The sequence below is a fragment of the Telmatherina bonti genome (genome assembly GCF_933228915.1).
Source record: "Telmatherina bonti genome assembly, chromosome: 8".
NCBI lineage: Eukaryota > Metazoa > Chordata > Actinopteri > Atheriniformes > Telmatherinidae > Telmatherina > Telmatherina bonti.
In genome coordinates, this window is record NC_136626.1 from 17,857,846 (window position 1) to 17,873,845 (window position 16,000).

At 39.2% G+C, this 16,000-nt stretch overlaps 1 protein-coding gene across 1 annotated transcript in view; it reads right to left on the reverse strand.

The window, feature by feature from the left end:
- Nucleotides 1–15,753, reverse strand: part of nr5a2 (nuclear receptor subfamily 5, group A, member 2) — a 67,615-nt gene extending 51,862 nt beyond the window's left edge. The window contains exons 1-4 of the mRNA XM_079245244.1: nucleotides 15,657–15,753; nucleotides 12,481–12,599; nucleotides 9,114–9,255; nucleotides 2,168–2,880 (exon numbers count right to left, since the gene is read on the reverse strand). Of these exons, the coding sequence (XP_079101370.1) occupies nucleotides 2,168–2,880; nucleotides 9,114–9,255; nucleotides 12,481–12,599; nucleotides 15,657–15,738 (1,056 nt within the window). The 5' untranslated portion in view covers nucleotides 15,739–15,753. The remainder of the gene's footprint in view (nucleotides 1–2,167; nucleotides 2,881–9,113; nucleotides 9,256–12,480; nucleotides 12,600–15,656) is intronic.
- Nucleotides 15,754–16,000: the final 247 nt, after the last annotated feature.

Genomic DNA, 16,000 nt, shown 5'->3' on the forward strand with positions numbered 1-16,000 from the left:
ATCTAATCATCAGATCAGCATTAGGGAGACATGCCAGAGGTCAGAGGGATTCAAAATCACAACTTCATATATAAAAACAGCGCGACAGTCCCCATTTATTTAAGCATCTATGGACATTAAACTTCTGACACTGTAAATGTTTTTAGTACTTGAGCTGCATGTGTGTAGTTGTTTGTACAGTATGAGAAAATATACACAAAAAAAAATCCACAAAAGCCCACAGACATATATTCACAGAGATAAAGTGAAAAGGGCAAAGGCCACGGGTGGTATTTTTTACATAATTTGGTGTTACACTGCCTGATGGCAAACTAATAAAAGCTTGCAGTAAAACAGATTATCAACACATTTACACACACACACACACACACACACACACACACACACACACACACGACATTGTACAATCATTTTCACAAGTCAGCCTTTAAAAGAACTATTTTGAGGATTTATTGATAAATATAAAAAAATACATATCTTTAATTTGCATTTAAAATCATATTCGTTATTAGCTGCAAACATACAGTAGAGCTGATGAATGTGGAGGCTCATACTTTGTACATTCTCCCTATCTCCAACCATAATCTTTGCTCAGCAGTCCTTGTATAATGAGAAACAAGCAAGCAAGAGAAGACTGTCGAGTGTGTGGGAAAATCTGCCACAGCTACAGCTAGCCCATTATTTATCGAAACCCCTCATGCTCTGGATGACGCTTAAAAAAGGGGGAAGCGGGGCCAGTTCAATTATCTCTCTCACTTGAGTAAAATACCTTCCCGCTGTATGCAGACATGACTGAGGCCAGTGCAACAAGGGAATATTTTTCCGGCATCAAGCACAGGTCATTTTGTACCTTTGCAACAGCCACTCTGCTCAATTACTAGAGTAATATGGGTAGTCATTAGGGAAACATAATGAAAGCTCATTCAGCAGCAAATCAGGGAGTGACAAACACTAGTGGGTGAGATAATTGAATTAGGAGGAGGGTGTGAGAAATAGAGAGGCTTTACAAAGGTGCAGAAATGATCATTCAAAGTTAATAGGCAAACCCCACACAATTATTAACTGTGGCCACACCCTTCAGTCAGCTATTGTGATTGTGTGTGTGTGTGTGTGTGTGTGTGTGTATGTGTGTGTGTGTGTCTTCATCTGTGTGTGTAATGTGCATTTATGGCTAATGCAAATACTAATCTCAATAATGTCAATAGCAGGACATGGTGCGTGCTAAATGTCAACATGTGTTTTTCAAGGACTCTTATCTGTGTTGTAATTGGCTCAGTTTTTATTATGACATATTTTTTTCATTTTGTTATTTCCTCCTTTGAAAACAAAATTAGATTAAATATTTGGAGAGGGTGTTGCAACAGGCGCATGAATATGCAGCTGAGCCTTTGGCAACAAAGTATGAAAAAAAAGACAGGAAAACAGAATCAGACAAGAGGAAGGAAATAGGTGAATGCAGATTAATCTCATGCTTTTGATGTCACTCTGAACACTAACCTTCATTCAGAGAAAATAAAGCTACAAGTAAAGATACACCACAAACTATCCCTTGGCTCTGTGATGAATTGGTGTAGGGTTTTACAGTGAGGTTTTGCAGGATAGTGATAAATACAAAGAACACAATGTTGATGTTGCTTATTTTATTATTTTAAAGTTATTGTAAAAAGTGAGATTTTCCCGTCTTTTCCCAAAGAAAGTGTTTTTTTTTTTTACTCACTCCATTGTGACCAATTTGAAACAAGGTTATAAACCAGCTCTGAGAATTGGAGTTAAAATGAGTAATCTAGTATGTCAAATATTTAAAGTTGAAACTTTCTAAAAACAATCTGGCAACATACGTATTATAAAGCTGTTTAAATGGCAAATATAAAGGAAATTTGAAGAGATGTAACAGATCATTTAAACTTTTTTTTTAGAATACTTTCAAAAAGTCAATTAAACTCAATGTATATTTCAAGTGTATAGCATTGAGTTGGCGCAAAACTCTCAGATAACATGAAATGAGCCTGAAGCTGAAATTCAAAGTTTTTAAAGCCCGCAGCAAAACTCATTTAGCTGCTAAAAACAGCTAGCAGTTTAATTTTGATCAGGCAGTTAGACAGCACTGCAGGCAATGGGCAGACCTCCACAATCACAAGTCTGATGGAAGTAAATCATGGATACTTACCTTCAGTTCACGGAAGAAAATGCTGCTGCGTGCCCACTCCACGATGGAGAAGAGGGTTTGGTCAGCCATTTTGCACATGAGACCAAAGGTGTTGAGCTTCTCGTGTTTGCCCCGGCTTGCTTGCTCCTGCTGTAGATAGGCCAGGATCTTTGCCTGAACCTGTGGCTCATCTGGCTCACACTTTAGTAGCTCAACAATCAGGTGGGGAAAGCTTGGTGGCGAACCTGACTGGTAGGCATCGACATAAGCATAGCCCATGATGGACTCTGGAGAGCTGGTGTATGGGTCTGGGTACTCAGACTTGATGGTGCGTGTGCTCTGGAAGTGTCCATAAGCTGCCTGGTAGCCTTGCAGACTACCAGCATGAGGAGGCATTGCCATACTGACTGGTGAAGTGACAAACGGACTGCGGTCGTAGTCTGTAGGGGGTAGAGCAGTGGCATGATGGTGGTGGTGGTGATGGTGGTGGTGACTGGTGTGATGGCCAGCATGGTGGCTCAGTGGGAGACCCTTGGAGGCTGCTGAGTGGATGTTCTGGATTGCTGAGGATATAGTGAGGTCAGTGGGTACAGCTTGCATCACCTGGCTCATTGCCTCGATCTTCAGGCCATTTGCTCGGATAAGTGCCTTCTTTTGCTGCTTGAGGGCTCGGTCACGTTTGTACATAGGGCCGAACTTGTTGCGACCACCTCGCATGCGGTCCGCCCGTACAGCTGATAAAAAAACAGATGAGAAAGAAGACAAGGAAAGAAGTGGAGAAAATGAGTTCCACAGAATGCAAAAATTGACTGTGTTCTTGCCAAAAAACAACAATAATTTCATGCAAGGCTTGCCAATCTGGGATTTATAACTGCCTAAACAAAGAATATTAGCCTGAAATGATAAATGCATGATGTATCCAAATAGTATCAAGAGCCAAAAAGCAGCTGATCTGTTGAACAGAGAAGGTGACAGAACATAGACTTAAATCTTCTGTGTTTTAGCCGAACTTTAGGAGTGTCCAAGAATGCACGAGTATAGATACACTTGCATGGTGTTTTAGAGGTAAATTGCTTATTTGTAACTGTGGGGCAAAGGTTTTCCTGTGACGGCTACACTTGACATTTAGCTGTTGACTCTTAAAGCCCACAGATTTGACCGATAGCAACGTTATTCATTGACCTGAGACTCAAACTTGTATGAACCACTCTGCAGAATGATCATTGTACAGCTGGCTATCTCTCTCTACCCCACAGGAACTTGTTACTGGTAAAAACTTTATGTAAATCCTAATGCTCCACCCAAAATGCATGTTCTATCTGATTATGCAATTTCTAAAAGCTTTAAAATGTCACTGTCAATTAGTAGAAACTTCTTCTCTTTGAAAACCAAAGCCTGAGGACCCTGACAATAATCCAAATGGGCTTCTTTTTTTTCTGATGAAACAAACCTATGATGCCCCCTGCCGCCCCCGTCAGTGCTGGATCCTGTGGTGAGGATCACAACAAGTCTGGGCCGTGGGTATTTCTAATGAACGAACTGGGCTCATAGTGGACTGCAATATGGACCATGTGTGATCTGGCCGACTGCTGCCATGGGGCAGCTGCTCTGCTGTCTCTCAGTTGGGGGGCACTGGTGTTAATTATTCATACTTAATTACCTCTTATTCTGACAAGGCTTGCAGAGCCCAGCGTGCAAAGACCTAACGGACGTCTGGGACTTAAACACCAGAAAATTTTATTACTAATTCCAATATACCAGAGCATTAGACTTATATTCTACGGAATTTGGCAGGGTCTTATTCATTATAACAAAACACAAATAACATGGGTTGAGTATGCTAATGCGTGCACATACATTTGACCCGTTCATACATACTCAACAGTCAGATAAGATTTGTCATCTTGGATCCACTCCAGCTCAGGATTTCTTGGTAGATGAATGAAAGAGCAGAAGAGAAAAACTGAAGAGGGGGTGTGGATACGGCATGGTTGTGGGGAAGGTGTAAGATGGACAGACGCTCTAACACACACTCATGCACATGCCAATCTGCCTTGGGAGGGATTTTAATGACCTCCGTCACAAAAAGTGCATGTCACTGATCTGAGCAAGTACAGCCAAGAGGGCATAGACACACACCCGCAACCCGCATTCTCTCTCAGTCACACACACGCACACGCACGCACACACACACACACACACACACACATATATATATATATATGTATATATATATATATATATATATATATATATATATATATATATATATATATATATATATATATACATATATATATATATATATATATATATATATATATATATATATATATATATATATATATATATATATATATATGTATATATATTTATATATACACAAAAGCACAAAGTGGCTAACATGGAAAAGATCACACACCTCTCTGCATCAGAGAGATGGGAGCATGCCAGACACTCCGCCACCTTCAAGAGCCCCTCGTGGCTTAAATGGTGTGTAATATAAACAGTGATTTCACTCACACTCACAATCATTTTCCAGCATGTTTGAGGTCATCTTGATGGTGTGTCCACTCACTCAGGCAAAAGGATTATCATGACCGTTAAAAAATTGATCACACATCAAAAGGAAAAAAGAAGAAATCAGGAGCGCCGTCAAAATGTATCCATTATACATTATTGTAAGGCAACTTTAACTATTAATGATTCTCCACAACAGCGTAATTAATGAGCTGAGAAACTAATAGTTGGCCCTACTGGGAAAACAAAATTAGGCCCCGACTGCCTTTCTTGCCTGCTTCGGACCCAGGGACCCACAGCACATCATGAATACTAGAATTAGGGGGTGTAGATCTTGCTATCACGTACACACACTCACACATTTTTTGTCTCTAATTAAACAAGGTGATTTGCATTCGTGTAACAGGGATTAATATGGATGGTGGGAGGGGGAGGGGAAAGAAGACGCTGTATGTCAGTGTAAGGGATAAGGATAAATGTGTATGTGTTGAATAAGTTGGAGAGACATTAATTGATTGGATGCTACAAAGACTGCACTCATGGTGAGAACTCAGTCATATGAGCGTGTAACTTAAAAGGGTTAAAAATGTTACTTGTGAATATTTTAAAATTCCCTGCAAAAATAGACTGAAATGCAGTCAAATAAAAATTATTATCCTTTAATCAAACGTTTGCAGACATACTGTTACAAGTTTTAAGTCAAGATGATAAGAGCCATTTTCTGATATTCAAACTTTAAGAAAAACAAGACAAAATTAATGAGCAATAATCACAGGAACTCATTGGAGAAAACAGGCAAGGTTTAAAAAGGAATTAGGTCAGCTATGAACTAAAAAAGTAAAATAATGAAAAGCTTTTCAATAGCTTTTCAGTGACTTTTGAGCTAAATCAACTGATGGTGTTTCGCACAATGAAATATGTCTGAGATCTACACAGATGCACAAACGTGGGCCGCAACATCCATTAATTCCCAAAGTGACCAAACAAAAAATGTGTTCCTATTACCCATACATGATCTTTGCCCCGTCTTCAACTTGTACAAACAAAGACAAGTACATGCACAGTGCATTTTCATAGCACGCAGCTTCCCAGCACACCTGCATGTCTCTCTGTCTCTCTCTCACACACAGACAAGCACACACACACGCATACACAACCCTCGGTACTTATGTCCTCTGATTTATGGTTGTTTAATATACAGGAATATTAAGCGTACGTAGGTGAGGATCCCTGTCGGCTACCGGCATATTAATGGGTCCCGCGGAGCCTTGCTGACACCCTGTTTGTCATGTCGGGGCCCCGGCCCGTGCTCTGGATGTGCCCTATCCTATGCGCACACATGAATACCTATGATACCTATGCATAAGTAATGGGACAGCTCTCTGGCTTCCACCGCTGGTACTGGGAGGCTGATGGAAGACAAATCAGAGCAAGAAAGATGGAGACAGGGAGGAAATAAAAAGTGGAGGGAGTGGAAGAGAGATGCAGAGGGGAATATACAAACACTCAGCTGGTGGTGCTAATTTCTACTAAGTGGCTCTTCAGAGGGTTTGCATTTGTAATAATCAATCAATTAACATTTAATAGTGGATCAACTGTTCATAAGAAAAAAACAGCTTAAAATGGGAAGACGTTTTTTGGAAGCAGTACTCTCCTGACTGGTTTGAAATGTGACCCTCATCTCGGTGGCTCAAAACCATGCAGGAACAGATCAGCATTTTATCACTGCTATACACAATTAGCATACTTTTTTATTTTTTTCTTTATTTCTCAGTGTCTCTCTTTCAAACATGATGTAACTTCCAAAATGTATCCCAACCAACAGCACTGCAAGCACCGCTGTTGTGCTCTGCCGTCAACATGATGTACAAGTAGAGGAACTATTAGGCAGCTCAGTGAAGCATATGATACAAGACAACTATTAGCAAGCAAAAAAGAAAATCATGCCAGTGGGAGCTATTCAGATACGCCACGCTTCATCGGCTTCAGCGAGTGATGTTCTAATGGATCAAATCTTGTTTTCTCAATGAGACAATGCTGGCAGGAGAGCCTCACAGCATACCAAGAGGCAGGCATTTGCAGCGTGTGTTCGAGTGGTTAAACGTATGTGTGGCTGCCAGTGTTTTCCTTCTTTTCTTTTTTCACCAAAACCGTAGCAAAACGGCCCACCTCTCTTTAAAGCAACAGGAAATCTAAAATAATTTTTAGAGTTTAAAAATGGCATACTCGGCCAGCTTTTTCTGTCAAATAAATTTCATTTAAACCTGTTACCAACAGGAAGACATAAACGCACCTCTTCAGTCTTCATTCGCAAACAGTAAACTGTAAACTGAGCATGCTGTCTCACCTCTCTGTCAACATTAGAGGCTTTAAACAACACCAGTCAAAAAGTAAACACACACAGCAATACAGCAAAAATTTAATTTAGACTCTTAAGTTTTCTTTGTGATTTGTTTCAACTTGATGTCGGAAAATGACACGTTGCTGCGAGCAACCGATGCACGGAAACAATGACAGTAAAAAGGAACAAAAGCCTAAATATTTTCTACAGCTGAAATCAGTGATCCTTCCTCCTGCATGTGGCCATCTAAATGTTTTGTTTTTTTTGGGGGGGGGTGGGGGGGCTTCTCATGAATATATGCATGAGCTTACCAGGTAAAACTGTATGTGTGTACATAGCTCTGGTTGTGTGTCTGTGTGTTTTGTGAAGGGTGTCAGCCTTTCCATGTGGGAGGTCTTTACCGGTTGTGGCAGGAGTCACCAACCAGAGCTTCTGGCACCTGACAGAGCGCCTCAGGGCCCGTCTTGCCCCCGAGCGGAAAGTTACCACCGGCAAAACAAATCAAACACCACCACCACCCCCTCCCTGCCTGTGTCAGCTTGGAAATGACAGGCCGGGACATTCTGCCCAGCAGCCATTCACAATTAACAGCAATTAATTAAACCGTGCATGGCAGGTAAAGGGACATGCCTCCAGAAGGAATTCAGAAAGCTTGTCTTTTATCCTCCCAGGATCTCATTTCCTTTTCAGAAATTTTCTCAGTTCAGTGTGATCATATTCAGAGGAAGGTCATTTTTTTAAAAATTTAATTTAAACTACAAATAGCTACATATCTTTGAGCCATATTTAAATTCAGAGACAAATGATTTTATCTTGATCATTCAAAATATAAATTTTTAAATGCTTATCTGTTGCTTTTAAATCCTTGTGGTTCGTATAAAAGATGACCTTACTGACTTTTCATTCAGCTCTTAAGGAGGGATTTAAGACTGAAACAGTCTTACGAGCATATTTTTTTCATCATTTCAAATATGATCTCCGAACAGCCGCAGAATGTTTCCGCCCACTATACTTTCACTTCTAAATAACCACATTTAAATAAATTTCTGAACTGCGCTCAAGTTAAACAAAGAGGCCTCCAAACGGCCAGCCAAAAGCATTATCATTACCATTCTCTCCCTGCCGCCAACTCTAATATTTTATCTATGACTTTGTCTGGCAAGATTAAGTGACAGGAACTGCCTGATACCCCACCTCCTTCTGACCTTACCCTAACTACCAATAATTAACGCTGGATTTCATGACATTGGTTGAAGTGAAAAGTTTCATTTCACAAGGTTTTTGGTATATACTTACAAGGGTGGATATCACTGACAGAATCACTGTTAAATGTTTAAATAAACATAATCTTCCTCTTTCTTCCTCTACAATCATTCTGTCAGAGCGCAGATTAACCTTTCTCAAATGGTGGATATTTCAATGCTGGAGGAAGCGATGCACAAATTAACTCTAGAAGAATATTCTGACTTTTCAGTTTCCAAAAATGCAGTTAATATGCTATGACTCTGCTCAGTTGAAAATGAATGGAATAACATTACCTCTGACACTACTCGTATCTGCTTTTCCACTTCCAGCCATTGCTGCTACACTTCAGGGAGATATTTACCAGATTTTACACATATTACTATGATCATTTAATGGAAGCAGGTATGTAAAGTTGTTCACTGATCTCTGTAATATGTGAGTTTACTGACACACACGTCCACTGTAATAGATTTATTAGTCATATCTCCATTTCTGTTTAAGAAAAAGGCTTTGAAGACTTGCCCCACTGGTTACTGTACAAATACAAGACCACCAAAACTAAGCATCAGCTCTGTTAGAGCAAAACACTGAAATCACAATGAGCAGAGGATTAAAACGCCTGCTGGTTTGGATGTGTAGTGCCTCTCATCTTATGGTAACAGCTGCATCCTATTTTATCTATTATGAAGAATCCCAGACTTTTAACCACTACTTATTATCCACAGACACTCCCGTGCACCTTTACCACATAAATTTAATTTGATATGACTCACCATAACCTCATGTTTAAGCTGGAAACAAATCGAATTACAGAAGCCAAACATCGGCAAAGAAAATGAAGTCAAAGAAAAGAAGGGATACCTTCCAGCTTCATGCCGACGGTGAGGCACTTTTGGAAGCGACAGTACGGGCAGCGCTTTCTCTGGGTCTTGTCAATCTGGCAGCTCTGGTTCTCTATACATGTGTAACGCTTGTTGTTCTGGACGGTGCGCTTGAAGAAGCCCTGCGGAGAGAACCAATTAAGACGTCAACCCGCTTGACCCCTGCAATGCGAAGGTAATTGGCCCATTCACACTCACAGACAGATGGAGAGGGACAGGCTTAATGGATACACACACACACACTGTGAAGTTTTGAAATCTACAACTGATGTGACACTACAGACACAAGAAGACACAGAATATAAAGCAGAGTACAAAGATACATTTCTCACACAGGAAATAAATGTCAATATTCCTAAAAAGTTCATTTTGAAACAACACTTAGCATTTGGTATATTTTACTTATTTAGTTCAGTCTGATAATTGCTTTAAATCCAAGCAACACAACATTGTTTCAGTTTTTTCAGTCTAAAAGCAAAAGAACAAAAAAGAAAGCTCCCATTTCCTCAGTTTTGTTACATTTCTCATTTTAAAAAGTTTTTCTTCAGAAAGGGTATAAATCTCATTTACTTCCTGCTTTCAATATTCTGTCTTCACTATAGGAATTACAGGGTAAGCATCGTTTCAAAAGTCCACTTAATTATTGAAAAATATGGGCACTTGAGTCTGAAAAATCCAATAAATTATATCCATAATTCACAGTTCCGGGATTACAGAGATTCATACCTGCAACATGGAATTTATTATCAACAGCAGCAGTGAAAATCAAACGGAGGGAAGACGATATTAACGTATTCTAGATCCATAACCTAGGAGGAGAATCTGTAAACCTCGTCTTTAAAATAAAATAAAAAAAAAGGGGAGCACTGCTGTCAATATCTCACCAAACACAAATTTAATTGACAATCTGCACTGCCCGATCAGATCCCTCCAAAAAAAAAAAGAAAAAAAAAAAATATCGAAGGCGGGGGGGGGGGGGGGGGGGGGGGGGGAGGAATTCTTTTTTAGGATATTGACTCTACGGTGTAATAAAACATGCTTTCAACCAGAAGTTTATGGCATATCTTTCCATTTAGCAGACAATATTTGCGATAAATTTCCAAACCAAACAGCAGATTAGCAACATTTTACTGATCAGTGTTTTTTAATTGCAGTTCATACTAAGACTACTGTACGAATAAATTTAAATAAATAGCCAATAGAGGTCATCTGTTACAACACTGCAAGCACAAACAAATAATGTCCATCTTAGCCTGACAGGAATATTTCGGTCCCCCTTACCCATAAAATGCAGCACTTCGATGCAGAAAAGCATCAAATAGGATTTTTTTTTTTTTTTTTTTACTGCTTATAAATATTGACTTTAAGACAAAATTGTTATTTATATTACCACTTCATCCCTTTTTATCCCTGTGAGCTGTCTGACATTTGGACAAAAAGCACAGGCACAATCCAAGTGATCTGAGCTTATTTTTCAGTTAACTTCGGCAGAAAGCACATGTTTTAATATGCCCTCTGCTCACTCTATCACTCTGACCTTTGAGTTCTTACTAATAGCTTGAATACCCTGCCAGTATATTTGGACCTTCCAGCCAAGCTTCATGCTCTTCCTCCAACAGGGTATGATGTGCTAACACGCCTACTTTATGTGAGTTGTTGCGTATAAACTAACACTTCTAAGGGTTTAAATGAAGGGTGATATGCGTGTATGTATACATTTAAACTGAAAATGTGATTTGTGCTGACTTTCTTCATGTGTGGAAATCTGTGTGTTCCTGATCTTTTCCCGCTGAAGCACAGCTTGAAAAAGATCTGCTTGTGATAAGGAGTGTCTTAATCCCAGCTGTGTTTTGCAGGGTTAAAAGTGTGCAAGTAGGAGTGATAAGGTGAAGAGCAAATTGAAATAAAGGAGGGTACTGACAGAAAACTTGTTAAGAGTATCTCCACAATTAAAAGAAACTACTACGAAAATAAAGGCAGTGCACAGCCTGACTAGGAGCATATATTTAATGCTGAAATAAACATGTAACATGTCAAAAGCCTGATGATTACAGAAACTGATAGATTTTAGGAATAATCAATGGCAAGCTTCAGGTAATTATCAATTTAATTAAAGTTTTAACAAGGAGATGCATTTTATAAAACACCTCTTCAGCTATATCCTGCATGCTTTCTTTCACACACACACACACATGCATGCACAACAGCAGAATGTTTCAACTCAGCTGGGAAATGTGTGGATTGGCTCTCCAACGTCTGTTCTGAAGCTGAGAAGCAGCAGAGATGCCACTGACGTCTCCCTTCAAGCAAATGCTCAGCATCTCAAGGTCAAAATATGGGATAAAATCTATAACATCTGCTTTGAATAATGACCACATAGGCAAGAAATGTGTGCTGCAGCATCAATACTCAGCTGCAATTTTACACTGAATAGTGTTAACACGGAGACATTTGTCTTCGCCTAATTTTGCACTGACAGCTTTACTGGACAGGAGGAAAAAAAAAAACTCCAAAAGATCTTGCAAATGAGCTTATTATCTATGTGCTCAATACAAGAGGCAGAGGGGACAAAAAAAAGTTGTCGATGGAGTTGAAATTAAAGTGTGGTGCTTGCTTTGCTGTCATCTCATCATCAACCTGCAGCAGTGCAAATCAGCTCATAACAAACTTGTGTTGAAAATTTTAGACAGCAGGAAACAAGCTTGTACAAACAGAAACTAGTGTGTACTTTGCCTCAGGAGTTACAACCCCCCCCCCCCCCCCCCCCCCCCACCTTCCCCCGGCTGGTTGTTGCAAAAACTGCAGAAAATCCTTGCATTTTGAACTCTATTTTTTTTTTTTTTAATCATCCCACACTTGTCATCGACACACATTGAAAGATATTTGTTACACTGAATATTTGACCCTTCTGCCTTTTCCACGTAATGTTAATGAAGTTTTGCTCTGCTGCTACACTTGTTGCAAGTCAGTCTGGAAAAAGATACCCGCCTGAATGCCTTGCAGACTAAATGAGAAAAGTATAAGCTTGTACAAAATGCAATTTTAAAGATCGGCAAAAAAAAAAAAAAAAAAAAAAAAAAACTAATACAAAAGGCAACAGAAAGTGTGTTAACTTCAGCCATGCTTCATCTCTAAACAGAAATAATACAAAGTGGCAATAACTAATAATACTAATATACTAATAACACAACTGAGCAGCTTTGTTACACATAAAAACAAATTACAAAATAGCTGAGAAAAAAACTCGAACATTTTATTTCTTTATTCTTATTTGAGATATAATTATATGTAATAGTGCATTAGCCTTTTCTTCTTTTTTTTTTTTTTTTAACAATGAGCGCACCAACCTTGCAACTTTCACAGGTCAAGAGTCCGTAGTGATATCCTGAAACCTTGTCTCCACACACGGGACACATCTCGTCCAGATCTTCGTCATAGGAGTAGTCCATCATTTTTAACTGGGGTGCTGCGGAGGACACACGGACACGCACACACACACACACACGCACACACAGAGAAGTGTATTTCAGCGCAGAACGATCTCTTTCCCACAAGCCCGCTCTCATCCATCAAAGCGAAGCGGTGGGGGACCCCGCATCGCAACTACAGATGATTTTTGAAAGTTCTCTTCGCTTCTAAAGGTTTCATTTGAGAAGAATGAGTAGTCGATTTTGGAGCGAGTAGAAAGGACCCAACCATTTCTCCCAGTTGCTGCCCTCTCTTCCACACTCGCTGCAGACAAGAGCCAAAAATATATATTTAAAAAAAAAAAAAAAAGGCTCATGAAAGTCAGCCTCATAAATATGCATGCGTCTAAGTCGTGAAATCGCTGGGGGAAATGGGGAGATATTAGACTTGTGGATTGGATAAGAAAATGTTACCGCCCACAGACAAATGAAGACATACAGAAAAGCTCTTATATCTCTGTAGGCGAGCAGAAAAAACATCCAAAACCAACATGTGTTGCCTTCTGAAATAATCACGCATAACGCCAAGGGCCAATACATTTAGGTTAGTTTATATTTAGTGATAATATGCAGTCTCATTTCATGTTGTATTTTAGTCTATTTTAAAAGTTTTCAGTGGGATATAAAACTTGATTTTGATTTTTAAAAAAGTTGCGTGATTCTCAAAGGAAATGCAAACATAAAGAAACGGCAGATGATATTTAAATGACTGTAATAGACATTTGTTTCATAATTTGGCTTATTTCCATCTTTAGGTTTTGGGTTTAAAACGAATCGCACAATGCAGGCCTGAAAACGCAGCGCTTTGAAATGTAGAAATTCTTCAAAGTAAGACGGCGTGTGACAGCGCAAAGCAAACAGTCAAGCTGACGTTTACAGCAGTTACAAAAGCATTTATGGTGCTAATCATAAAAAAGCAACCTGGATCAAACAGGAAAAGCTCGGTGGATGTGGCTGTAAAAGTGGAAATATTTTGTCAGCTAGACGCTTTTCATGGCCTTTACACATATTTCTGCTCTGACTTTAAAAATCCTCTCGCCCGCTAAAATAGTCCCTTTAACTAGAACTGCTTTCTAGTTTATTAACGCGTTGCCTTGCTGGGATCGGAGATTAATATTCTATGTAAAGCAACAAGTGTCACCACGCTCACAATCTGTTGCCAGAATAAATTTAAACCCCACATTTTTTTTTTGTTTGTTTTGCTTTGAAGCGCATAAAATAATAAATACTTATGTTGTGTGTTGTCACGACTGCTGCTGATGAGAACACATTTAGATAAAGAAAATAAATATAGAGACAAAAGTGGTTGTCATAAGGTGAATGAGGCATTTGTTTAAAAGAAAAAAAAACGTATCTTCAAGTGGAGACGTGACCAAACATCCATCCAGAAATAATTTGTAATTCACGCTTTATGACATTTTTACCAGGCTTAAAACTATTTGTTACCACTAAACATTTCGTACTTATGTGAACAACAGGATGCACATTTTTTTTTGGGTAAAACACAAGCTTGAAAACGCCGTTTTGGTGTGAATCAAATTGAGATGGACACCTCCTGCGGCGTGGCTTCACTGACACACGCAGGTGTGGAAACAAAGTCTGTTCAGGTGGAGAAGATGTAGAAACACTTCGGTTACGACCGTGTTTCTACTCCCCCAGAGTCTCCAAAAGACGTGAGAACTGCCCAGGAGAAAAGAAAGATTGTCGGCAAAAGCTACCTTGGTTTTTTTTTTCTGTTTGTTTTTACTGTCTGTAACTGTCTGTAAAGCAGATAACGGATTCTCTTACAAACCACTCCTTGCCGTGAGTGAGTTTATGTTATCAACGTCTCATAAACCAAGATCAGGCTACTTGATTGCCCGGTTATATTGCAGTGACATGCTGGGAATAGGCGCTCTTTAAGTGTTCACATGCTGCACGTGTCGTCTACTTTGCAGGAAGATCAAGAAACAGAAATTGCAAAGCTTGTTAATGTATACCGGAAGAAAATTTTGAATAATAGTGTCCAAACTGAAAAACTTGAATTTAAAAAAAAAAAAAAAAAAAAAAAAAAAAAAAAAAGATAGCAAACTGAAGGGGTGTCTTAAAGTTTACCCGGTCAAGGCACACTTTTAAAACCACAGCCTTACTTCCGAAGAACCATATATATTTTGACACAATCATCATAGTTTATGAGAAGGAAATAAATATGAAGTAATTTACCAACAAGCGACTTTGTAATAATGAGAGTATAATTACTTTTTTTTTTTTTTTTTTTTTTTTTTAAAGTTATGGTTTGATATTTTTGTGATTATATTTAGTACTGGTAAACAACACACACGGAACAATTTATATATTTGTATTTTTTAACACCTTGACAATGTTATGACATATCGTTAATACATTCAAGAATGTTTTGGAAGGCCTACGTGTTTTAAATATTTTAAGAATAATAAATCTTAACTTTTTTCAGAGTTTTTTTTCTTTTTCAACTTGTGTTATGGAAGAATTTATAGGAACTTTTCAGTTGACGACATGGTGGTGTGTGTGTGCATGTTGATTTCAGCTTAGTTTTAATTGCATAGGTCGTTTTCTTTCCATTTTTAAACAAACAAATGAAATAACCTCAACTCTGTTCTCTCTCTTATTACGCAACGAGGCTGCAGCACACTGAGTTCGATGACAGCTGTCTACTGACAATTAAATTGTTTTTTGCCATCACGGATCAAATCCACATATCAGTCCCAAAGTTTGACCTAAATCTAAGTTGTTAAACATTTGGAGCGGTCCCCATTTGGTGATCGTACAACTAAAAGTCACGGTTAAAATATTTCAGTAACAACTTAAAGCTTTTAGAAGATTCATCGTAGACCTTGATCTTCATTATTTGTCATTATTAGCCTTAGTGGACAGTCGCCCGTTGCTTGTCCACCTGTCCGAGAGGTAACGGCAACAAGCTCGTGTGAAAGTTTTCGCGAGTGCGCTTTGGTAAATTCATCCCGCTGAGATGCGTTAACTCACCAATTTATTCATCTTAATAACCATCCGTAGACATTCAGAGGTAGGACGGTGCTTACCTTGCATGTTTCTTGGCATGTGCCCCTGTTCCCCATACGATCGAGTGAGTCCCAAGGATTCAGTCTCGACTTTGGGCAGCATGTCAGCACCGCCGGCCTGAGCTGGAGACTGCGCACCGCTCGGCGGGCCACCTGGATGTCAGAGGCACACGTTCGCACAAACGCTCCTTGAAGAGTCCCAAAGATCTTCTCTCGCTGTCTTTTTCTCACTTTCTGCCTCTTTCTGTCTTCCGATTACGGACCATGCTGTGAGGATGGAGACTGATTTAGCGATTTACACTTTCTCTAAACGCCCGGCAGCATGGCCGATGTTCCTGTTCGTGTTAAACTTTCCTGATAGAATA